The 24,821-nt window shown below is 40.3% G+C and overlaps 1 protein-coding gene across 2 annotated transcripts in view; it reads left to right on the forward strand.

The window, feature by feature from the left end:
• lekr1 (Leucine-, glutamate- and lysine-rich protein 1) overlaps nt 1-24,821 on the forward strand; it is a 104,575-nt gene that overhangs the window by 35,502 nt on the left and 44,252 nt on the right. For both annotated transcript variants that reach the window (XM_026191515.2, XM_026191514.2), the window contains exons 3-5: nt 4,572-5,056; nt 21,652-21,729; nt 24,395-24,558. In XM_026191515.2, coding sequence (XP_026047300.1) covers nt 4,572-5,056; nt 21,652-21,729; nt 24,395-24,558 — 727 coding nt within the window. The remainder of the gene's footprint in view (nt 1-4,571; nt 5,057-21,651; nt 21,730-24,394; nt 24,559-24,821) is intronic.

A 24,821-nucleotide genomic window follows, 5' to 3' on the forward strand; every position in this document is an offset into this window, starting at 1 on the left:
CATAGGAGTTCGTGGTTGCATCAATGACTGCAAGGTTTCGAGGTCCTGTGGCTGCAAAACAAGCCCAAATCATCATCCCTCCACCTCTTAACAGTTGGTGTGAGGCCATCCCTGCTGATGCATCCAACTCTGCGGTGGTTGGATGCATCAGCAGGGATGATGAGACAGAGTACCGGGCTGTGGTCGACTCCTTTGTCACGTGGTGTGAGCAGAATCATCTGCAGCTCAACGTGGCAAAGACCAAGGAACTGATCGTGGACTTCAGGAAGACCAGGAAACACTTGACCCCTGTTTCAATCCAGGGGGTCAGTGTTGACATTGTGGAGGACTATAAATACCTTGGAGTACACATTGACAATAAACTGGACTGGGCTAAAAACACCACAGCACTTTACAGGAAGGGCCAGAGTCGTCTCTATTTTTTGAGGCGACTGAGGTCCTTCAACATCTGCCAGAAAATGCTGAGGATTTTCTATGAGTCTGTGGTGGCCAGTGCGATCCTCTATGCTGTTGCATGCTGGGGGAGCAGGCTGAGGGTCGCAGATGCCAACAGACTTAATAAACTGATCCGTAAGGCCAGCAATGTTGTGGGGATGGAGCTGGACTCCCTCAAGGTGGTGTCGGAGAGGCGGATGCTGTCCAAGATAAAGACAATGTTGGATAACACCTCCCACCCACTCCATGACATGTTGGTCAGTCACAGGAGCTCGTTCAGTGAGAGACTGAGATTACCGAAAAGCACCACTGAACGACACAGGAAATCTTTCCTGCCTGTGGCCATCTCCCTGTACAACGCATCCACTTAACACACTGTTTGCTGCTACAGCTACACATGTTTCTTTTCCAACTATTTATTTATGAGTGACTTATGTATGTATGTATGTATATATTGTACTATTCTTAGTTAGTGTATTGTCTGTCTTGTCTTAATGTTGGTTTAAAATGGAGCACTGTAACAAAAAATAATTTCCCCCAGGGATCAATAAAGTATTCTGATTCTGATTCTGATATTTTATGAACACCTTTGTGAACTTTAACATTTAACTTGCTAACTGAGGTCTGTAGAGTCTGCAGTGTAGCTCTTTGTTTTTGCAATTTCTATGAGCATTCCAGGGTCTGATCTTGGGGAGAATTCGCTGTGGTGTTCACAACTAAGAAGATTGCAGGATTATGTTAACAAACACCCGAATACACCAGAGCAACAAATTACCAAAACCTCTGCTTCTACAGAGGTCCTCACGCTTGCTTCTATGTACCCTCTTTATTCCTGTGCAAGAATTAAGGTTGTACTTAATGTTTCACACAACCTTATAGAGCTCAGTGAAAGCTCTCTCTATCACATGCTCAAATGTTATTCTCAAAGTAAATTAGTGTGTATTTATTATGGAAATAATGTAAATGATGAATTTATTTATATATATATATATATATATATATATATACGGACAGACAGATGGACAAAATGGTGGTGGCTAACCAACCGGACATAGTGGTGGTAGACAAACAGAAGAAGACGGGCGTAGTGATCGATGTAGCGGTTCCGAATGACAGCAATATCAGGAAGAAGGAGCACGAGAATCTGGAGAAATACCAAGGGCTCAGAGAAGAGCTCGAGAGGATGTGGAGGGTGAAGGTAACAGTGGTCCCCGTGGTAATCGGAGCACTAGGTGCGGTGACTCCCAAACTAGGCGAGTGGCTCCAGCAGATCCCGGGAACAACATCGGAGATCTCTGTCCAGAAGAGCGCAGTCCTGGGAACAGCTAAGATACTGCGCAGGACCCTCAAGCTCCCAGGCCTCTGGTAGAGGACCCGAGCTTGAAGGATAAACCGCCCGCAGGGTGTTTGTTTATATATATATATATATATATATATATATATATATATATATATATATATATATATAAACAAACACCATCTATTTTGCAAGGAGTTGTAATAAATAATATTATTAAAAATAAAATAAATAATACTAAAGGTTTGCTTGCCTGCAGTCATACTTTAACATAATTTTTCAAAATACACACAACCAGTGAAAATATATTGTTTCAAATGTCCTGTTTCACCCCTTAAATGTTTATTACTTTACTTTTTTCTCCTTTCCTCTGTCATGCTCTGGAAAGGAGGAGTTGAATAAAATGAGTCTGAAATAAAATAACCAGTGCCATGTACTACCATGGATTGTGGGTCTTGTGTTAAAATTGGGGAAAGGTCACTGGGTTCTTAAAACAAATGGGTTAGTTCACTTGTGAAGCAAGAATCTCCACAGTAATCCCTGTGAACGATAGATGTCTAAATGTGTCATTGCAATCACAAAACCACTAAAATATCACAAATAAATGTGAACACCAAATTTCATGGTCATTACTTCTAGATAGTGAAAGTACTCTCGAACTAATAGATCGTCAAATGGGTAAAAGCAATTACTTAACCTTTGAGACTTGACCAAAATAATCTGTTTTGTACGCTGTTGTACTCTCAAGCATACCAGCTTTGTCTGCAAGTTTATTTCATCTTGTTTACATCATGTAGCAATTTATTTGGAGCTTTCTGACATGGGAGCTGACAGCATGCCATCCAAATATCTGTTGCCTCGCTGTAACATGTCATCATGAAGATGAAAGCTCTAGGGATACAATCTTATCCCTCATAAGCCTGAAAAAAGCTTGGAGAGAGTACATTGACATGTACAGAGAAAGCAGGAATTATTTAGGAGAGAGGACAGACATCGGTGAAGACAAAATCTGAAGGAGGGATCAGAGTATCTGTGCATCCACAACTTTGAACTGCTGACAGATAGAGTAAAAATACATTTTTGATACAGTGGTTAAAGCAGATTGTGATCAATAACAGGACCTGCAGTTCACAGTCTGAATGTGTTAGCTATCTTTAGTCTCCCCATACATGATTTAACCCATTAAAATCATATTCTAAACTCATCCTTAGTTTGATATCAGACAAAAAATGATAGATTGTCAATTTATTTGCATAATATATGCTATATACAGGGTGTATCAAAAAGAATCATCTGGTTTCAAAGTGGTTTAATCTCGCAGTTGTTAACGATTGACATGGGTAGAAAGAGGAGATTCATGAGTTTCAGTGGTTCCTGGTAGTTTCAGTGACAGTAGACACGCCCCAAGAACTATAGGATTAGTTTGACTCTCGGTATGGACATTAAGTACTTATGATCAGAGCAGAGCAGGCTGTACCTGCTGCGGAGACTCAGGTCGTTTGGAGTGGAGGGCCCACTCCTGAAGAAATTCTATGACTCTATTGTGGCTTCTGCTATCTTTTATGGCGTGGTCTGCTGGGGCGGCAGCATCTCTGCTGGGGACAGGAAGAGACTGAACAGGGTGATCCGAAGGGCCAGCTCTGTTCTAGGATGCCCTCTGGACCCAGTGGAGGTGGTGAGTGACAGGAGAACGGCGGCTAAGCTGTCATCCCTGATGGACAACATCTCCCACCCCATGCAGCAGACTGTGACAGCACTGAGCAGCTCCTTCAGTGGGAGACTGCGGCACCCACGGTGTGGGACGGAGAGATTTCGCAGGTCTTTCCTCCCCACTGCTGTCAGACTCCATAATAAAGACTTTAACTGATCAAGCACACACATCCATACATATGCAATAATACTAAGTGCAATAATCCTTTCTGTCATCGTTGTATTTTTACTCAGTTGTATAGAGTATTTGTATTTGTATTCTATTTTTATCTTATTGTATATTTATTTTATTTTATTCTACTGTATATAGTATTTTATTTTATTCTATTCTGTACAGTTGTGTACTGTATTTATTCTTATTGTATCCTAATTTTTGCCTCATAACTTTTGCACTGTCCACTTCCTGCTGTGACAAAACAAATTTCCCACGTGTGGGACTAATAAAGGTTATCTTATCTTATCTTATCTTATCTTATCAAAAGTTTTGTATGTAAATTTTATATTCAACCATATATTTTGAAATTTACGCCATCTTACATGTCCATTACTTTAAAAAGTGTAGTGTGAAGTAAAAACGACTTGTAGACTTATAAAACTTGACTTACAAAGCAAGAGGAAGCCAGTTCACCTTCACTTAAGAGAAGGACAGCCATCCATTTTCTTAATTGTTTATTCAATTCAGGGATGTGAAGGGGCAAACCCAGCTGTAACAGGGCAACTTTCTCCCATATCTGATATAATAATGATATACCTAAAGGGCAATTAAATAATGTGATCCTGCAGAATTTACTGTCCATTTAGTGTGAAAGTGATCAGTGATGCAGCTAGTTGTATCAACTGTTGTTACGTCCTTTGCTTTAAAATAAAAATTGTGGATTTTCTTCTTTTCTTTTAGACATGCCACCAAAGTGGTTTGGTTGTGCTTTCGTGCTGCTATCAATTAGATTCAAAGCACAATCAATTCTTCTGGTCACGTCTTTGTTTTTTAAGTTAGTGTTAATACTCTAAATAGATAACCACTTGTTTCAAATGAAGACTCAGCTATAGAGAGGTGCGGGTGTGAAAATGTTTTTCTAAATAGTTGCACTTCATTTAGTATTTTTAACACCTTGTTTGTTTTTGCCCTCAGATGGAGCGCACTGAGACGGTGTGCTGCTACTGCGGCGTAAGCTACCTCATCTTCCACGAGTTTCAGCAGCTCCGCACCGAGCTGACTCAGTTAGAAGCTGAGCTCCAGGACCTGAGAGAGACTGCCCAAAAAGAGAAGGCCCAGCGTGAAGCACTGGAGCTGGGCCGGTTGGAGTGGGAGAGGGCACTTCGGCTGGAGATGCAGAGACAAGCAGAAATCAGAGAGAGAAACACACGAGAAGAGCTAGAAGAGAGGAACCAAAATGCAGTGAGAGCTCTGAGAGATGAGTTTGAAGCAGAATCTGAGAGTACAAGGAAAGAGGTGGAAGAGGAGCGTCGGAAAATATATAACGAAAAAGAGAGTCGAGTTAGAGGAGAGCTGGAGAGGAGGAGCGACGAGAGAGAGAAAGTTCTGCGTGACGCACTTCAAAAGGCCAATAAAAATTCAGACGAGCTGAGAAAAGAACTCCAACAGCTGGAAGAGAGGTGAGGTTTGGAGGTGTCTGTACTTCCCATCACTGGTGTGAAATGATCGCCGTTGCCAGGTTTCGTGTGGGCAATTATCCCGTGAGTCATGTTATTCACACAAAAACACAAAAACTCGACTCTCAGGCACATCAGCTACCCCGCAGGCCCACATCTTGAAATATAGTTTGCTCTGTAATTATAACTTCTGCAGTCATCTTCCACACCGTCATCATAGCCCAGTGCCTGTTTTGGGCGCTGTTACAATGTGAGGATAATGAGCCAAAAGGAAAGTGAGCTTTTTTTTAAAAAACTTGTGTTAAGTAAAAACATACCGCCTTTCACTTTGGATCAGCAAAGATGCAAGGGAGGGCAGAGGCTATTTCTGGATCAGGATGTGTGGAGGTGTTTGTTGGACAAAAGATATCCCTGCAGGTTTTGGAGCTTTGCAGTGTTGCTGCTTGACTGACAGCTTTTATCTAATTACCCTGTGAGCACTGATGAAATTTCTCCTTTTTTCTGTAGTAGAAGAAAAGCAGTTTGCTCTAAAGCATGCTCTACCAGTGCAAAATACTTACAGGTGGCTGCCCAAGACCCTCAGTTTTAAAGAGGAAAGATGATATTCAATACTCACTGTCATGCGTTGGCACTGAACACTCACACGGAAGGAAGTTGATAGACAGCTTTTTCCATTAAAACCAGCTTTCTCGGCCCATCATTTATTGCTGTGCCTCTACCCGCCTACACATGTACTGTATCAGCTGCATGCAACAGGCTCCGGCATGTTTCCAGAGGGCTGTTGACAGCTATTCTGGGAAATGTAAGTGCACACCAGTAGTGGAGTTGCTTATGCTGCTCATAAAATGTATAGCAGAGGGATCATAGTTTGCAATTATTATAAACACATACTGTATATTAGTTTTAGCTAATATTAATCCCTAGTGCGTATGTGTATGTGTGTGTCTGTGCTGCAGAATCATGAAGACGATGGTAAATTTGCTGTTGCCATTTAATTTTTTTTCCCACTTAGTATGCTCAAGTTCAGGAAAAGTTGACATCATGGAGTTAGGGAAAGTCGGTTTTTGTGTGTGTTTGCACTTATCCGTAATATGGTGCACACACACACTCACTCACACACAAACAAACAAACAGGTGGTTAAGACTCCTGCTGGCTTACTTACATCAGCCTTCACATTTTTGGTAATCAAATAGCAGGCGTCCGCGAACAAACAACCATCAAAGGCTTGCTTACGTTGCTGCGTTTATGGGAAATATGTAGGAAATGCATTTAATGTTGTGACTCATGAGAAAGCTACGAACAGCCCAAACTATTAGAAGTCTGTGCTGTTATAAAACAAAACAAAAAAAATTACACAGTTCTAAAGCAACTCGCCCTGTAAGTGACTGACACACACACCTGCACGTACACCTTGCAAACCACAAATTACCGGTTTACACCATTAAATTTGAGAGGATATTGTGGATCAACAGATTTAAAGGGTCGTTCATTAAAACACACGCTGACAATAAAAAAATTCTACATTAGCTCATTTGGAAGCCATTCAAATAAAGGCCCTCCCAGGAGTTTTCCCTTGATTGACATTTTTCTCTTTGTTGGCCTGTTTGGATGAGACATCTTGTACCTATTACTCCAGCATGAGTTTTGATGACTTCATGTAGTTCTTGGTAATAATGCTGTAGCGTTTCTCCACCAACCTTCTGCATGATCAGATGCAGAAAGTGGAAATGTGTGGTTGTTCTGCAAGAGCCTCTTTCGAGCCAAGATCTACTTTTAAAGTCTCCCAGTATCTGTCAGCCCAAACCACTTTTTTCATGTGTACACAACACACAAGATAGTTCTTTAAATGAGAAAAGTGGAAACCTGTTTATCTCCTAGTCAGTAGGAGCTGACTGGAAGCCTTGGGCAAGCCATGAGGTGGCTTGGTCACAAGGTCACACACAGCACAAATAGGATGATCTATATTACTACAGTCACACCAGAGGAAATAGTGAGACAGCAGCCTGACGAAAGTCATTGTGACTGTGCGCAATGAATTTGCAAATTTGCTGCATTTGAAATGCTTGCATCAAAGGCGGGGGCAAGATTTGCGACCACTTTCAGTTAGTTGCCGTATTTAAAGTTAATCTGTCAAGATGGTGAAGTTGGCAATTACATGTAATCTGTGATAATACCCAGTTAACTGTGATAAATCCATGAAAGTTGCAAATCTGTTGCCGTCTACAACAGATTTGTAGATGGAAAGTCTGTAACATTAAACAGAAGTTTAAAATTGACTATATACATTCATTGTTCAGCCAGAATCTCATAGACCTGAAACAGAAAGTCCTCCACGAATAGTTGCTGCAGGACGGCAATTTAGGGCTGACTCCGACTGATTGCAGTGTCTCAGCTGTCTGTCAACAATCACCTTGAAAAGTTTCAATCGCAGGACCAATTGGACACAGCTACATGTGATCATTTGCAGAATAGAAAAAAAAATGAGTACCATCACCTGGCAACCAAAGGTTTATCCTAGTAACAAGGAGGTTATCATGCTGTTTTTGCTGTAGTGTGACTGAACCACAAAGTGGTGTCAAGTTTATTTTCTGAAGGGGGATGGTTTTGTTCCTGAACTCTCCATTCAAAAAGGTGTTGCCCTAGATTTGATGGTATTGTCCTTTAGCAGCGTAAGAATATCTGTGTCAGCAGCAGAGATGACAAAATGGAAAAGTGATATTACTTTGGAAGCAATGCAACCTACAGTTTCACCAAATGACAAACAAACACACCTAGCTGGTCACAGTGTTGGATGAAAAGGCAGTAAAGCACTTATCAGATTCTGACTAAATGATGTCAGAGCTCTGCCTGCATGTGAAGAAAGTTTCTGAGATCACACCGTTCCAGCCTTCTTGACATCAGATGTAGCTTGCTTTTAAGCTTGTTGACTAAACCAATCACTGTGATTACATATTTATCATTGCCTTGCAGCTCTAAATGAAACTCCTTGAGCAGGTCATTGAGATCTGTCAGGAACACTAAATCCAAAAGCTACTGCTGAATATTCTACGTTTGGAAAGCTTCAGAAGATTTAGGATTTCAGGCAGTAATTTGGTGAATCTTGCCAGAAATTTAACTCTGCTTAGCCGCGTAATGCCTGTGTGCTGCAAAATAACCTTCTCTGGATGGCTCCTGGCCTGAATGGAATACATAATCTTTGCTACAACATCCATCATCTCTGTCATATTTAAAATGTTTACCCTAAAGTCTTTACTTGTGAATTATACAATGATAATTAGGGAAGTCTGGAAAACATTCACTTTGTTTATACAAAGAATTGAACCCACCAGTGCAACATGGCATCACTGATGGAGATTAGCTTAAACTGAAGAGAAAAACCACTCGGTGGATTTCTCCTCAGCATCCTTTGCCTTTCCCTCATTTGTTTGTAATACTTTCTCAAGATGGTTGTATGTCTTTGGAACCACGATTTCCCTTTTGTTGTCAAACTAACAGAAGAGCATGTTTATTCTACATTCTTTTAAACAGCTTTAACATCCTTGAAAGCCTTTTTGTCCGTTTGAAAAAATGTGACTGATGCAATAAAATGTCATCATGTCAGCCTGACCCTTGGCAGTGGGTCAGGTAAAAACTGAGTGTTGCTTACGAAGCTTTCCATTCCTATACTTTTGGAGTGCATAGAGTTGTTTTGCACTTTTTAGAAATGCCAAACCTACTTTCCTTCCATTGCTATGCCAAGCTGGCATTGCATATAAAACATATGAGCTTTGAAAGTTTTACATTTATTTTTTTGGATTCCATATTTGTTTGCCTACTTAGTTACCTAAATAGTTGACTGTGGACATCAATCAACCTGTCAAATTTAACACCGTGAATGAACTAAAGTGTACACACAGAAAACCACTAATAACTTTTTATCTTGTAGCTCTGGGTGGAGTACACTGTTCATGAAATCTGAGAATCAATACCGTGTTTTTTGGACTATATGGCGCACTAGCCTCGTGGAGTAATCTGGGTCCATCCGCTTCAGGTCCCAAAGTCACTGCGACATCACTGAGAGTTAAAAACTGTCTAAATTATTTCATCTTTAACAAAATGATCAGCGTTGCTTTACCATGTGTAACAATTAAGTTTAACATCCAGGCATCCATGAAAACAGAATTTATTAAATTTCACAGAGTTAGAAGTTAGCAGGAAGTTAGCTCGCTAGTTTCCACCTAAACATGATATAGCATGTTCTGACTGAGAGATTTCTGAAACAAATTAAAATATACAGCTCTGCTATGACTTCCAACATAAATGAAGGCAGAAAACTAAACAGCAGTGACGTTTGTAGGGTTACTGAAGTTGCACTAGCTGTTAAATAAAGCGACCCACCTATGTTAGTATAACATAAACACAGTGAAGCTGGAGGATGAATGCTAACCTTTTTCCACTCGGGAGGGTTCCCGATGGTTAGGGACAAATGCAATCGCATGGCAGGATGCTGTAAACGGACCAAACTTCAGTCAGGAAAACAACTGAGATGATCCATCCACAATACGAGGTTAGTCATTGATATACTGCAACAACATGGGAATAGAGCAGCTGCGAGAGAATTCAACATTAATGAATCAATTGTACGGAAGTGGAGTAAGCAGGAAGAATGAGTTGAGTAAAATTTATGTTATCTGACTGTTTTGTTTCGCTTAATGCGCCTTATGTATGAAAACAGACCCGTTCATTGACAGTGCACCTTATAATCCACTGCGCCTTACCGAAAAATACGGTACTTGTACTGACCAGTAGAGCACCTTTGGGATGTGAAGGAACGAGAGATTGTCATCATGGATGTGCAGCTGACAAATCTGTAGCAGCTCTGTGATGCTATCATGTCCATATGGACCAAAATGGCTGATTTCTAGGACCTTGCTAAATTTGTGCCACAAAGAACTGAGGCAGTTCTGGAGGCAAAAGAGGGTTAAACTCAGTGCTAACACCGTGTACATAACAAAATGCCCAGTGAGTGTAGGCTGAACTGATTGGGACCAAAGCACACTGGGAATTTATTATACCAAACGATTTCATTTTAAACGTTCAGATCATATAATGGATAGTGACTGTATATACTGTATATACTGTAGTACTGTATAGTGTAAACAGAGTGTAGTACATGAGTGAAGTACATGTTCTCCCTGGTACTCTGGCTTCCGCCCACAGTTCAAATACATGCTTGTTAGGTTAACTGGTCATTCTAAATTGGCCTTAGGTGAATGTGAATGCTTGATTTACTGCTCACTACCTATTAAGTACCCACTGGGAACATTGTAAATACTATCTGGCAAAAACAATAATTAGTATATTAGAATAATATAAGGAAATACCAAGAAATTACAATATACAGTAGGAATGCCAAAGTCTGGTTTAAGCTTCCAATATGGGTTGGTTAATGATGGATATTTTACTGTAATTTACAGTTTGTGTGTGTATGTGTGTGTGTGTGTGTGTGTGTGTATGTGTGTGTGTGTATACACCAAAGCCGTTGTGCTCATATGGCAAGCTGGGTTTTAGGGTGTCCGTATGTTGTTATTTGTGTGATAGACTGGTGAGCCAATCCCCAATCTGGTGTAAAGCTGATTATCTCTCTCTCTCATACGGCGTCTCTTCATGGAGCCAAAAACACATGTACACAACACACACAAACAAAAGCACACACAGTCGGAGTCTAAGGGCCAAGGGCAGGTCAGGACGTCAAAGTTCAGACAGAGGTAATGACTCAGTGAGAGGCCAGCATGGGCCGACAGCAATGGAGTCTCTTTCTTTTTATACAGATATGAATGAATGTTTCATGCCAGGAGGGTACTGCCTCCGTTTTAATACTGTTTTTCTTCTTGAGCCAGAACATAGACACGATCAGACCTCCCTGAACTGGCCTTCCTACTCCCACATACACACAAACTGAAACCAAACCCTCACACAGGTTTTTCTTTGCTTCTTTTGATAATCTGTTAGCTGTCTGACAGGATAGGATAGGAGATTTCTGTGTGTGTGTGTGTGTGTGTGTGTGTGTGTGTGTGTGTGTGTGTGTGTGTGTGTGTGTGTGTGTGTGTGAGTGAGTGAGTGCACATTCAGTGGGAGAACCTGACTGGTAACGTTACAAAAATAACCAAAAAAGAAACCCCACCCCTTTACACAAGCTAAACCTAACCGAAAATGTCACCTGTCTGACCTCGAGTGTTTTTTGACGACACGTGTGTTTGAATGCGTGCGTGTGTCTGTGTAACAAGCGTGTGACAGAAAAAAGAAAGGTGAGAAAAACCGTCATGTGCGCAGTGCAATTAAACCTGGTTTTAAAATGTCACCTGCTACGCAAGTTCAAGCACAAACAAGCTGGAGATGTTTTGGTGTTGATGAGTAAAGATTAAAAAGATAGAAAGGGAAAGAGATAAGTGCCGTTTTTAGTTCATATTAGAAACCAGAAAAGCACGTCATATCCAGCTTTCGCCCAACGATGTCTCACATCATCTGTGGACTTCTACTTTTCATGTTCCTACAATCTACTTCTATCATTCAGATGAAGCCTGCAGCATTTTTATCGCTTGTCCTTGGGATCACATGCTGAGGCAATGTTCCACATTTTTATTGGCTCTAGTTTAAAAAAAATAAACACATTTCGGTCTCACAATAAAAAGTAGCTCAAAGAGATCTACAGATGCATCACCAACAAAACCCAAAGCTGATTACAGTCAAAAGCCTTAAAAACAAACTTCAGCTTCTGTTACGTGCGATGTGCTTACTTAGTGACTGAGTTGGGGAAACTGCTACCGTGCATCGTTTGTGTTAGTCTTTATTTAGTTTAGTTGTGCTTGCCACACAAGCATACTCTTTGCCCCACATTTAGTGTGTTAAAGCTCACCTTAAGCACCTTATTTCAGTTGTAAGGTTTTTATCAGGACATGATAATGAAAAGATCATCTGGAACTACAATCTCAGATGATCAACAACAAGTGAGATTTATTAGTTTTAATTAATCGGCCCCAAAATGCAGAATCAATGGAGTCAGTCGGTTACCTTTAGCAGCAATAACGACGTAATTCTTTTCTGTGTGACTCAATCAGTGTCTTACATTGTTGTGGTGAGTGTTTTGTTTCGGACAGCTTTTCTTCATTGAAATTTTGTTAATGCGGTGCTCTGCTGGGTTGCTGGAAACCCTTCCACAAAAGCTATACTGGTCTTTTTCCAGTTGTACCTTCAAGAACTTTAACATTTAGCGTGATAGCTGAGCATTGTAGAGTCTGAGATGTAGCTCTTGGGTTGTTGCAGTTTCTCTGAGCATTGCACGGTTTGACTTTGAGATGAGTTTGCTGGGACCTCAATTCCTGGTAACTGTCTAGAGTATTTTCCACTTGTGGATAATCTCTCACTGTAGAACGATTTATACTTCCATATGTTTGGAAATGGTCTTGTAACACTTTCCAGATTGTTAGGCAAAACGTCTGCTTTCATAGAGGTGCTCACAAATGCTGATGATTAGTTAATCAAGTTACATTTGATTAACATCGCTTTGCTATTAATTCTTGTGGAAGCGTTTCTTTTTAAGAGTTATTAACAACCAGTTGATTTTTCACTATGTCCTGATATGTAGAGCCTTAGAATTGAAAGAGTGTTTACTTTCTCTAATTCAGATTACAAACAGCTGATTGCAGCTTTATTAATGTTCAAAATTGAACCTTTAAGGGCAGTCTTATAGTCCAGAACACGTCCTTGATAGTCAGGAATGCTGAGCGGGCAGTCAAGGAGGCTATGTACGTGAAAAGACAATGACCATCTCTGAATCGAGGAGGGAGGCTAAGGGTACATCTTACACCATCTTACAATGCTATGATTGCAGCCATTCCCCAATTCTCTGTGAATGGTACTCATGGCCCCTGATTAATGATCAGTAGTCTTTGATCAATGGGCTTTGATCAGTGGTTGTCGATCAGTGGTCATGACAATTTGCATATTAATGATCAAGAAACTGACATTAAGTCATTATGCAATCAATGTACTGTTTATAAGATTGGGGAAACCTGCAGTCAGCTGAGAATGACGAAGTCACTTGGATGAGTGACAAAACGTTTCTCCCACGGAAAATGCTACGTCGAGATGAACAGAAGCTTTTCCTTAACTGGATGACTGAGCATGCATCAAGACTTATAGTTGTTACATATGATTTCTAAAGCAGATGCAAACCTTTTTATGTAACAAAGTTAATTCTTGTTGAAGTTTAGATTAAAATCACCATCTGGTGCCTGACTTCTGCGCAAAGCAACTGCAGTTCTACAAAAGAAACATTTACACTCTGTGATTGTTTGCCTAAAGAAAATCTAGCATTTTCAAGTCTGTTTGTACAGGGGGTTATGAAGAGAGGTTGGACCCAGTCAGGTGGTACACTAGTTTGTGTCACTTTGCTGATCTGAAAGAGTTAAGAGAACATAAGGGAACTGAAAAGTTCATCGCTATATTTGAGGCAAAAATAGATTTGAGGATGGCTCATACAAAGGGGTTCCCTTTGTATGAGTCACTGATGAATAGGTATGGACGGACAAAGGTTACTTCACTGAAGACAGGTTGATATTGCTTGTGTGCGAGCATTGAAAGGACTGTCTGGGGTTTTTTATGCTCTGCTTGCTTCTTCCTGGCTGACTTTTCTCATTCTTGATTCAAATACAGTGTTTTGATGTGAGTCTGTGTATACAGGGAGTGCAGAATTATTAGGCAAGTTGTATTTTTGAGGAATAATTTTATTATTGAACAACAACCATGTTCTCAATGAACCCAAAAAACTCATTAATATCAAAGCTGAATGTTTTTGGAAGTAGTTTGTTTTTAGTTTGAGCTATTTTAGGGGGATATCTGTGTGTGCAGGTGACTATTACTGTGCATAATTATTAGACAACTTAACAAAAAACAATATATACCCATTTCAATTATTTATTTTTACCAGTGACACCAATATAACATCTCCACATTCACAAATATACATTTCTGACATTCAAAAACAAAAACAAATCAGCGACCAATATAGCCACCTTTCTTTGCAAGGACACTCAAAAGCCTGCCATCCATGGATTCTGTCAGTGTTTTGATCTGTTCACCATCAGCATTGCGTGCAGCAGCAACCACAGCCTCCCAGACACTGTTCAGAGAGGTGTACTGTTTTCCCTCCTTGTAAATCTCACATTTGATGATGGACCACAGGTTCTCAATGGGGTTCAGACCAGGTGAACAAGGAGGCCATGTCATTAGTTTTTCTTCTTTTATACCCTGTCTTGCCAGCCACGCTGTGGAGTACTTGGACGCGTGTGATGGAGCATTGTCCTGCATGAAAATCATGTTTTTCTTGAAGGATGCAGACTTCTTCCTGTACCACTGCTTGAAGAAGGTGTCTTCCAGAAACTGGCAGTAGGACTGGGAGTTGAGCTTGACTCCATCCTCAACCCGAAAAGGCCCCACAAGCTCATCTTTGATGATACCAGCCCAAACCAGTACTCCACCTCCACCTTGCTGGCGTCTGAGTCGGACTGGAGCTCTCTGCCCTTTACCAATCCAGCCACGGGCCCATCCATCTGGCCCATCAAGACTCACTCTCATTTCATCAGTCCATAAAACCTTAGAAAAATCAGTCTTGAGATATTTCTTGGCCCAGTCTTGACGTTTCAGCTTGTGTGTCTTGTTCAGTGGTGGTCGTCTTTCAGCCTTTCTTACCTTGGCCATGTCTCTGAGTATTGCACACCTTGTGCTTTTGGGCACTCCAGTGATGTTGCAGCTCTGAAATATGGCCAAACTGGTGGCAAGTGGCATCTTGGCAGCTGCACGCTTGACTTTTCTCAGTTCATGGGCAGTTATTTGGCGCCTTGGTTTTTCCACACGCTTCTTGCGACCCTGTTGACTATTTTGAATGAAACGCTTGATTGTTCGATGATCACGCTTCAGAAGCTTTGCAATTTTGAGACTGCTGCATCCCTCTGCAAGATATCTCACTATTTTTGACTTTTCTGAGCCTGTCAAGTCCTTCTTTTGACCCATTTTGCCAAAGGAAAGGACGTTGCCTAATAATTATGCACACCTGATATAGGGTGTTGATGTCATTAGACCACACCCCTTCTCATTACAGAGATGCACATCACCTAATATGCTTAATTGGTAGTAGGCTTTCGAGCCTATACAGCTTGGAGTAAGACAACATGCATGAAGAGGATGATGTGGACAAAATACTCATTTGCCTAATAATTCTGCACTGCCTGTATGTCAGTGCCCAACTGCGTGTACAATGTATTTACCTTCCCCTGAGCCTGCGTGTATGCGGACAAGCCTGCATATACTTGTATGTACCTGCAATTGAGAGAATAATTACACTTCCACTCAGTAACAAAAATTAGACTTGGCAGTTATGAAGAATGAATCATAAACATGTGGGAGACGTGCACGCACACACATATTCTGTCTCACACATACACTCACTCTCTCCTCTCTCACACTCACTCACTCACACACACACACACACACACACACACACACACACACACACACAAACACACACACACACACACACACATATATATATACACACACACACACACACATATATATACATATATATATATATATATATATATATATATATATATATATATATATATATATGTATATATATATATATATATATATATATGTATATAGATAGATATATATAGATATATATATATCTATATATATCTATATATATATATATATATATATATATATATATATATATATATATATATATAGATATATATATATATATATAGATATATATATATATGTGTGTGTGTGTGTATATATATAGATATATACACACACACACACACACTCCTGGGGCTGGATTACAATAATGATAAGACGACTTGCAGGTGGCAGAATGGGAGTGAAGGGGAGACAAATGATGGATGGCAAATAAAAAAGGAATCCATTTGTAACGAGGAAGTATTTTGTGGTAAATTAGTTATGTGCTCACTCATGTGGTTTTATTTCAATTCCTTGTTTCCAGTGGCAACCACAGAAACAATACACAAATCCACCGTTTGCCCACACATATGTGTTAGGTAATATGCCGAGCCGTAATGTACAGAGTCGAGAAGCGCTCGCAGCCAGCATGTGAGGTATTAGCAGCGATCCAAGCTGAGGTTCACATTACCACATCAAACAGTCTCTCTGTGTCTCTGCTTTGTCTGTGCTGTGTACATATTAGTTACACATTAGAGCTCTCAACTTTAGAGGACCTTTGTGCGGCTCTAACGTGGGCTTCAATTTATTGTGGGGCTCATGACAACACGATAAACAAAAAACAACTATATTACTGTGCGTTTCCTTGTGTCTGCGGCGCAGCCTCCTTCGCACAGACACACAATATGACAAGTTTATCTGGTAATCAACAAATCCTTGTTGAAGCAGTAGCATAGCAACACACACACACAAGTGAAACAAAGGGATGCTGTTTTGTAGAACTGAAATATACAAGCTGGAAAAACAAATGCATTTTCATTTCCTATGAGTTAATTCTATTAGCTTCAAAATGATGTACTTGATTTGTGATTTCTACTTGTGTGTTTGTGCGTGTGTGAGAGACTGTGTGTGTGACTCAATGTGTGAGTGCATATGAGAGTGTTTTGATGATAGCAATCACTGTTATGGCGTCCCTGACATGGTTACCAGATAAACGGAAAGCAAAATATATACGGACAGGTGTTCACACACATACATACACACAGCCTTTTCCAGTAAGGGATTATGGTTAGCTGATAAAGTATTGATAGAAGCTGATTGACAGACCTTATTAAAGAGCTGTTAGTTATTACTGAAGCATTTACCTGGCTGCTGACAGGACACTGTTGTGTTTTTTAGCTTTAAAAACGTGGAAAAGCTGAAAATGAATTGCGTGTGTGACTTTGTGTGTGTTACACTCCTTTTTTGCTCAAAGTAAAATGGCTTTGTGCTTTGAATGTCCTGCCATGCTGTTGATCAAAACAGTCTTTCAACTCACAAAAACACACAGTCACACACACACACAGACATGCAAACGCACACAGTGGGTGAACAGATGACACTTTGATATGGGAAAGCTTTTATGTCACTTTCAGTGACGACAGAAAATACCACTTACGCAGATAAAGTAAATATGAGGCCAAATCCACTCTGACATGCACTCATTTCACCTCGGCCGCTGTCAAAAGGCCTGCAGCCCTAAGTTCTGGAAAATTCATTTGAAAATTATGGCTCTAATCTGATTAACTCTTGTGGTTAAACAGGGGATCACACCAGATTATTTTGTCTTTTTTTATTCCGTTGTGAGGACATCAGTGATGATTAGCTTGAAAACAAAGGTTGAGCTTGTAGAAAAAGGACAGCAGATAAAACAGCAAATGTAATAATCACACAATTCACCCGTCAAACAAAAGAGGCAGTGAAAAATGATAAAGTCTGGCCAAAGGTCATAGATATCGCAATTACACGTTTCACTGAAATCAGGGTTGAAAAGACAAAGTGACTGTGAACATTTTGTACAGTCAGCCGCTGAAAATAAGCCTGCTGGATTATAAGTTTAGCTTTGTGATGCTGCCCTTCAAACAAACCTCCAAAAACACAGAGGAGCGCAAACTTGTAAACTGTCTGACACATACATGCCCCAAAACGGAAAACATTTGATTTGGTTGGACACGGTAACGCTGCGGCTGAGATCAGCATTGTTGATGTGTGTGGCTGACTGACTGTGTTTGGCGTGTCCTGTGAGTGTGCGTGACACGTCTCGATGATGCGCTTGATTTAGTCTGCCGGTTTGGGGTACTCTAATCCGCCACGCACTCGCTGGTACTACCTAGTTATTCCACTGACAGCTACTGCCTTGGGAACAGGAGCTGGAGCTCACGCATGCAAAGCACTCACAAATTTGTACACACAGGCAAAATTGGGACACACACACACTTCTTGAGGCACCGTTCATTCTGATCTCGCTTTGGGACTACTGGAGACAGATGGGTGAACAGTGGGAGTCTGGGCTGCCATCACTCCAAGAGCAAAGGCACGCAGGCATAAATACACACATTTTATATAGAAAGGATCACAGACTTGGTCAGAAAGTGGCACACATACAAACAGACGGGCTAAAATGCTCAAGGAAACGACTAACTCACACAATCTCACATACACACGCAACACGCTGGCTAAGCCACAGTCACACGCATACTTATTTACTTGTAAACACTGTCTCAGAATTAAACACTGCTTCTTCTTCTTCAAACACACACACACACACACACACACACACACACACACACACACACGGGAAGAAACATGCATAGCTTCATCTATTCTCACACATCGAGAGAACAGTTAGCTTTTATTTGAAGAATTTTAAGCAGATATGTTACACAAGAGAACCAGAGCTGGTTTAATTGTGCGAGCAAAACATGAGCTTTCAGTTAGGTGATAACTGATTGCCTTTTTGATCAGAATCAGAATCGGCTTTATTGGCCAAGCAAGAGTGTATACAAGGAATTGGGCTCTGATTTTGTTGAGCTAAACACAATAAACAAACGTTCTCGTGTGTTTGCTGTCACAGGGGTGTTATCCTGGGCCAATCTGTACAATATGTACAGCACATCGGTACAAGCACATGTAGGGCTAACAATTCAATTACTTACAGAGTTTGATATATTTCAGATCAGTCTCCACCACAGATATCAGACAGTCCACATACAGCATACCTCATAACATATAGACATTTTAATAAGGAGAGATCATTATCCTTTTTCTTTTTTCTTCTTCTATGTGTTACTCCATTTCACCACTTAGAGAATCATGAGTATTGACGTGTCTTTCTCATCTAGTTCACCTCATAAAGAAAATTTTCCCACCAAAGCACAAAAGCATGGAAGAGGATTAGGGCCTATTATTACTGTATTATGCATTACTCACTATAAGTGTATAATTCAAAGGTTGTCCAAATAAATTGGGTGGGGTTCACCTTTCATGATGCACTGCTCAAAGTTTGACCCTGCGTGCCTGTATATTATCAATAGCACTCACTCTTTCCCATTACCACACCCATAGCTTGGTAATAAACAATAAAGCAAGTAAAGGTCATTATATTACTGTAAAAGACATACTGGGCAGTATGTAGTTGCTTACTTTTACTTCTAATAGCGGTAAATGTCCCCTAAACAAAGATAATGTTGATGTATAAATTCATCTCTTCCCAGAGATTTTCTTTGCACAGGGTCTCTAAACAGCTTATTTCACCTTTGTTTCTAGAGTAGAAAAATCCCCTGCCGAGTTCATAACATGTCACTCAAATTGCACTTCTTGATTAAGCTTCATGATTATTGTCTGTCTGGTTTTGTCTAGTCTGCCATGCATAACTCTGAGTGCTTATTATGTTTATTCTTCCTGCTCTCAGTGGTTATTTGCGGTGTTTTAGGAAAGAACAGGATGTTTTGTTCCTGCTTCCTAACTGTCCAGGTCACACAGTCTCACTCATTATGGGTCTCTGATTGGGGTTGATTACAGAAACATGTCAGATTTGATTGCTTCTGTCTGGGAAATGTACGATGAGAGACGTGTTCAGGAGTAGTCGAGAACATATCATAACCTTTAGCTTCCTCGTGTCTTTTTTTTTTTAACCAAACTGTGGAAGCATTACTGATAACAGAGCAGATTTTTTTTGATGTTGTTGTTTTTTTTTACTTTTTTAATGTGTAAATACAAAGTTGTTCAAGTGCAGCCATTGTTAGACGTGTAAAACTATTCATTCCACTCAGCACAGCGCGTTCACTGAGTACCTGCTTCAGCTAAAGAACGGGTATCCACATATGCACATACTTTGGCAAGTTCTTGCAAATGTTACGTTTACACATTTCATCTTACACTTTGATAGATATCTATGCATGTGTATAGGCATGCATTATAAGTGAAGGTATAAGCGGCGCCCTGCAGCAAATGCTTTTAACCTTGGCTAATATCTGTCTGCAGCAGCTTATTGGCAGTAAAATGTGTTAGCATTTTACCTTAATACTGTGAAATAGAAGACTTTACATAATGTAAAATGACAGGGACATATTTTTGATCAGTAAACAATCAGCCTCTTACTCAGTAAAATAAACAAGTCCCAACAGCTGGGTTACACCTCACAGGACTGTTGCTAATAATCCAAAAATTATTAGATGTCAGCTTACAAACTTGTGCGTGACAGCTCACCTGTAGAAAAGTACACAATGTCATCTACTCTCATATCCTGATTGATCCCATCTCCATGTCATCAGTAAATTATAGTTGTAAGCCATTAATGAAGTGGCTCTTCTCACTTTAAAAGGAGATGGATGCTGCCTTTGTTTGACGCTGTTACTGTCTATCACAGCCGTTCATCCATCCATTCTCACAGGCCACACTGGGAGCGTTGCCACGGCTAAAATAGAGACACAGACAACCACAAACTCACATCCTAGCACAGGCCAGCTCCACCTACAGAGACACAGGACACTGACCAAGAGATAAACCAAAGCTGCTGGAAGTTTATGCATGAAAGGCACTTGTAGTTAGTCATTTTTAAAGAATTCTTGGGAGGTAATTAGATGAATCACCATGATCACACCAAAAACACACCTGGAGCTGTGGCTAGAAGTTCCTCATGGGATAATATTTCATCTAATCCAACTGTCCCTTGGTCGTATTTCTGTATATGATATGGCCTACTTTCACTTCACTGTTAATAGCTCTGTCACAGTTTGAGTAAAAGTAGGACAGGAACCTGCTTGTGAGTACCTGCGACTTTTTGCTGCTGGAGACTGATTGCAAGTAGTTGCAGATTGAGGTTGCAACACCCTCAACCTCTGGACAACCACTTTTGATTGCAAGGTTATTGCACAGGTTGTCTGGTGGGAGGCAATTGGTCTGCTTACTATTGTGACACACAATAGTATACCTACAAAGGCAGATTTCTAACACATCAGATTGCACTCAGTTTGAGCCAGTTTGTACCACTGAGCACAATTCATGTGCAGTTCCTCTTTTTAATAAGGTACTTGATTCAACTAGATGACAACTGGTTGTGTTTTGTTTATATTTTTATATAAAATGAAGGTTGCCAATCGCCTATAACATTTTGCAGTTAAATCATTATCCTGCAGCAACTTTGTTACTATTGTGAAGGAATTTTTGTTTAAGTCTATGAGGCTCTGAGCGTAAGAAGATAGTCTGAGTTTCAGTTCACATGTGAATTTCTGTGTGTGTTAACACCAACAGAATTGCAATTTTTTTAACTTATCTCAGTTAACCATGAATCATCAACAAGTTACATATAATTGCGAACTTGACCCCATGCAGTTACAAACTGATAGCAGACTGCCATTTTATTGTAATTTTATTGCGATCTTGGTGCACAGTCTTTTTGAAGTCAGCAATAATACACCAATAAGTTCATTGCACATAGTCACAATAATTGTTGCCATCGATCACTACTTGAATGGGAACATTTTTCAGGGAAGTCTCATTAAAATGACAGATTTTCTGTAATTCTGTACTTTTTCTTCTTCCTCTACAGACTGGCAATAACAGCTGCCAAGAAAGAGGAGGCAGAGCAGATACTTGGGAAAGAGAAGCAGCAAGTTGAAATTCACAGGTAAATTTATGACCAGGAAAAAGTAAAATGGCATGCGCATGGGGGAATACAGTTATGTGTTGAGGATTTTGTAAAGAAGCCAAAAACAGCTTGAAAGTTTCATTTTCACCCTGTTGGCGTGCGCCACCCAGCTTGGCTGTTTAGTTCTGGACAAATTTCATGACAGGGAAGTCCAGGGTAGATGGGAAACAACTGTGTGAGATGATAGCAGGAGGACAATAAAATAGAGAGTGGGAAAACAGAAGAGAGAAGGTTAATTCAGTTGACCCAGTGGTTAATTCCAGGAAATAGAAAAAGAGGATGGAAAAGACATGAGCAGCTAATACCAGGACAGAAGCAGATGAAAGAGGTGAAGAGGTAGAGAGTAGGAGAAAGGATATGAGAAATACCGAAAGCTGCTAAATGAGTAAACCAGTATGGGGAACGAACATGTGCAGTCTCTTTCTCTGAGTCTCAAGTTTTCCACTGTTTTAGGACTTATCACCAATGACAGATCTGGCTCATATCTGTTCCTCCATTCGGTCCTGTCAGCTTCGTGATTTATGTCATCTGACATTATAAAACTGGCTCTCGTGACAAGCAGTGCCCGTACTCCCCTCACCCTGCACGCACACATGCACACTCTGAGGCACTGCCGACCAGCTCAAGGTCTGCCCTCTCGTCCCGTCTTGTCTCGTTTCGTCAGAGACTCTGTTCATTTTTTTTATCACCTTAAACCACAAACCCCAAATAAGCAAAAACAACCACTCAGCCCCGCAGAGCTCTCAAAAACAGTCCCATCATATTGCTCGTAAAACCCAGCCATGCTCATAATGTTAGCTTGTTACTGTGTATGTCTACCTGTGTGCGCCTCCATGTGTGTTCCTGTGTCTGGATTGTGTGCTTCCACATCTATGAGTATGCAGGAAAATAGGAAACTGTCCGGCGTCCTCTCACCCACAAAAGTGGGCTCGGAATAACAGAATGTTCTATTCCATTGCTCTAGTTTTCCATGCTTTACATTGGTCTGTGTGTCTGCCTGAGTTTGTGTGCGCATGTGTGTGTTTGTATCCGAATGCAGATGTGAGTGAGGGCTAGTGATCTTTCATGTTTCTCAAAGTGCTTTTCGTCTGAACATATTTCTTTAAGAGTGAGAGAGATTTTGGTGAGGAAGAAGGCAGAACACCAAAAAACACTTTGTTTTTTTGTGGTTTTTATCCTCAGTCGCCTGCTGTCATTTATTTAGCTTCTGATTTTTGAAACTTTTACATTTCTCCATTATTTTCCTACTAATTTATTACCTGCCCTACATTGCCTACATCTGTAGTGACAAAGCGAGACCAAAGAATTTAAGCAATGTTCAGTCCATGAGTCAAAATTTAGGAGAAATCTATTTGCACTCTGCCTCGATTTCCACCTTTCTGTAAATATTGTCTGCATCTCCTTCTATTCTTTGTCGTGTCCTCACTTGTTATGGGTGTAGCTTCTGTCTTTCTAGTTTCCAGACAGACTGCCAGCCCTGTTATACTTTTGCTTTTGTTTTCATGATATTTTACCAGCAAAAAAGCTGCAATTCTAAGTTTATCTCTGTCTGCTGAATCCTGCACTCTGGGTCCACTTTCTGCCTGTCACACGCTCCATTTCACATGACACTTTAAGATAAACGTAGCTCTTTTTTTCACACAAATTATTGTTTTATCCTATCAAATTAAGAATGCCCACATGTGCCCACATGTGCTGCCTAGCTCTTAGTGGGAGCTAGGCAGCACCAGCCAGGTTAACATTTGGTGTGAGCTTTACTGACCTCTCAAAGTTCCTCGTAAAGTGTTGGTAAGTGTCGTTAGCAGTGTGCCAACTAGAGGGGGTGAAAATGGTACTATTGTTATTGATACTGCTGCAATTGAGTGTCTTGACTTGTATAATAGCAATTTTTAGTATTGATTAGTATCTTTTTTTTTTTAATCCCTACCAGTCAGCCTAAATTGTATCTCCCTGGAGCAAGTGTAGAAGGTTTCTAGTAACTGATAGCATACAGTATTGTTAGGAATATCAGATGAATGAGAGAAGAAGATTTAGCTAAGATCTCTTACTGAACTGGAACAGACAAAGTTGCTAATAATGGACTAACATCACTTTAACTTTACCTCTAAGACATCACCCCAATGTTCAAAGGCATCTGAATAGTTGTTTTAAACACTTTAAAAATGAAACTAGAATTTCTTAGTTTCAACATTTGTTTTGCTGTTTTATACTATTTTCAATTAAAATTAATGTTTACATAATGTGTAATTGATATTTTCTTTTACAGTTTTCTTTCAAAAATTTTACATCTGGTTTTCACAGTATGTTATTTGTTTCACACCAGAACAACGCCACACTTTGCTTCTCTCTTCATCACATTGATAAACTCCAGTGGAGTAACAGCCTTAGTATTTGTAAAGGAGAGGGAGAAAGAATTTCCACTCTTAGTTTGCAATACAAAACAATGATCTTTCCAGGCGGCACCATTAAAAGTTAATGTGTGATTCGCACACAGTACTCTATTTAGAGGTTCAGATATTATAACCAAATGTGTCAAAGCAATGAAGTATTGTAAATTTATTTTTTAAAAATCAAAGGCTTTTCTGGAAATTGTAAAATCTAAACTATTTCAAGCTGTCAGTTTGTGTGTGTTTGTGTGTTTCAGAGGTGCTTGTGTGCAGCAGCATCAGGCCCTGCGAGCAACTCTGTCTTTGCTCCGCTCCTCTGGCAGCGCGCTCACAGATGTACGGGGTTTCCTCAGCCAACTGACAAGGGCCTGGCAGGCCTTCAGGTCTCAGATAATGCAGCACAACACACAGGTGTACTCAGGTAATACAGACTGTGCATGCACACACACACAACACACACACACTAGTTCAAAGGAGTGTAAGAGAAACAAAGGTTTATATATATGAGAGTCATTTACAGCACAGTAAAGCAGTGCATGTGTTTTTGTAGAGTGCTAAAGTGGACATGAAAGAGGCAGAAAGAGTTGAGCAAATAATCTCTCAACAGGAATAAATATTAGTTTAACTGTGCCGTCAACTCTTTTAGTTCTGAGAGCAGCTCCCACAATGAATGGATCGCAATAT

The sequence above is a fragment of the Astatotilapia calliptera genome, chromosome 14 (genome assembly GCF_964374335.1).
Source record: "Astatotilapia calliptera chromosome 14, fAstCal68.1, whole genome shotgun sequence".
NCBI classification, from domain to species: Eukaryota; Metazoa; Chordata; class Actinopteri; order Cichliformes; family Cichlidae; genus Astatotilapia; species Astatotilapia calliptera.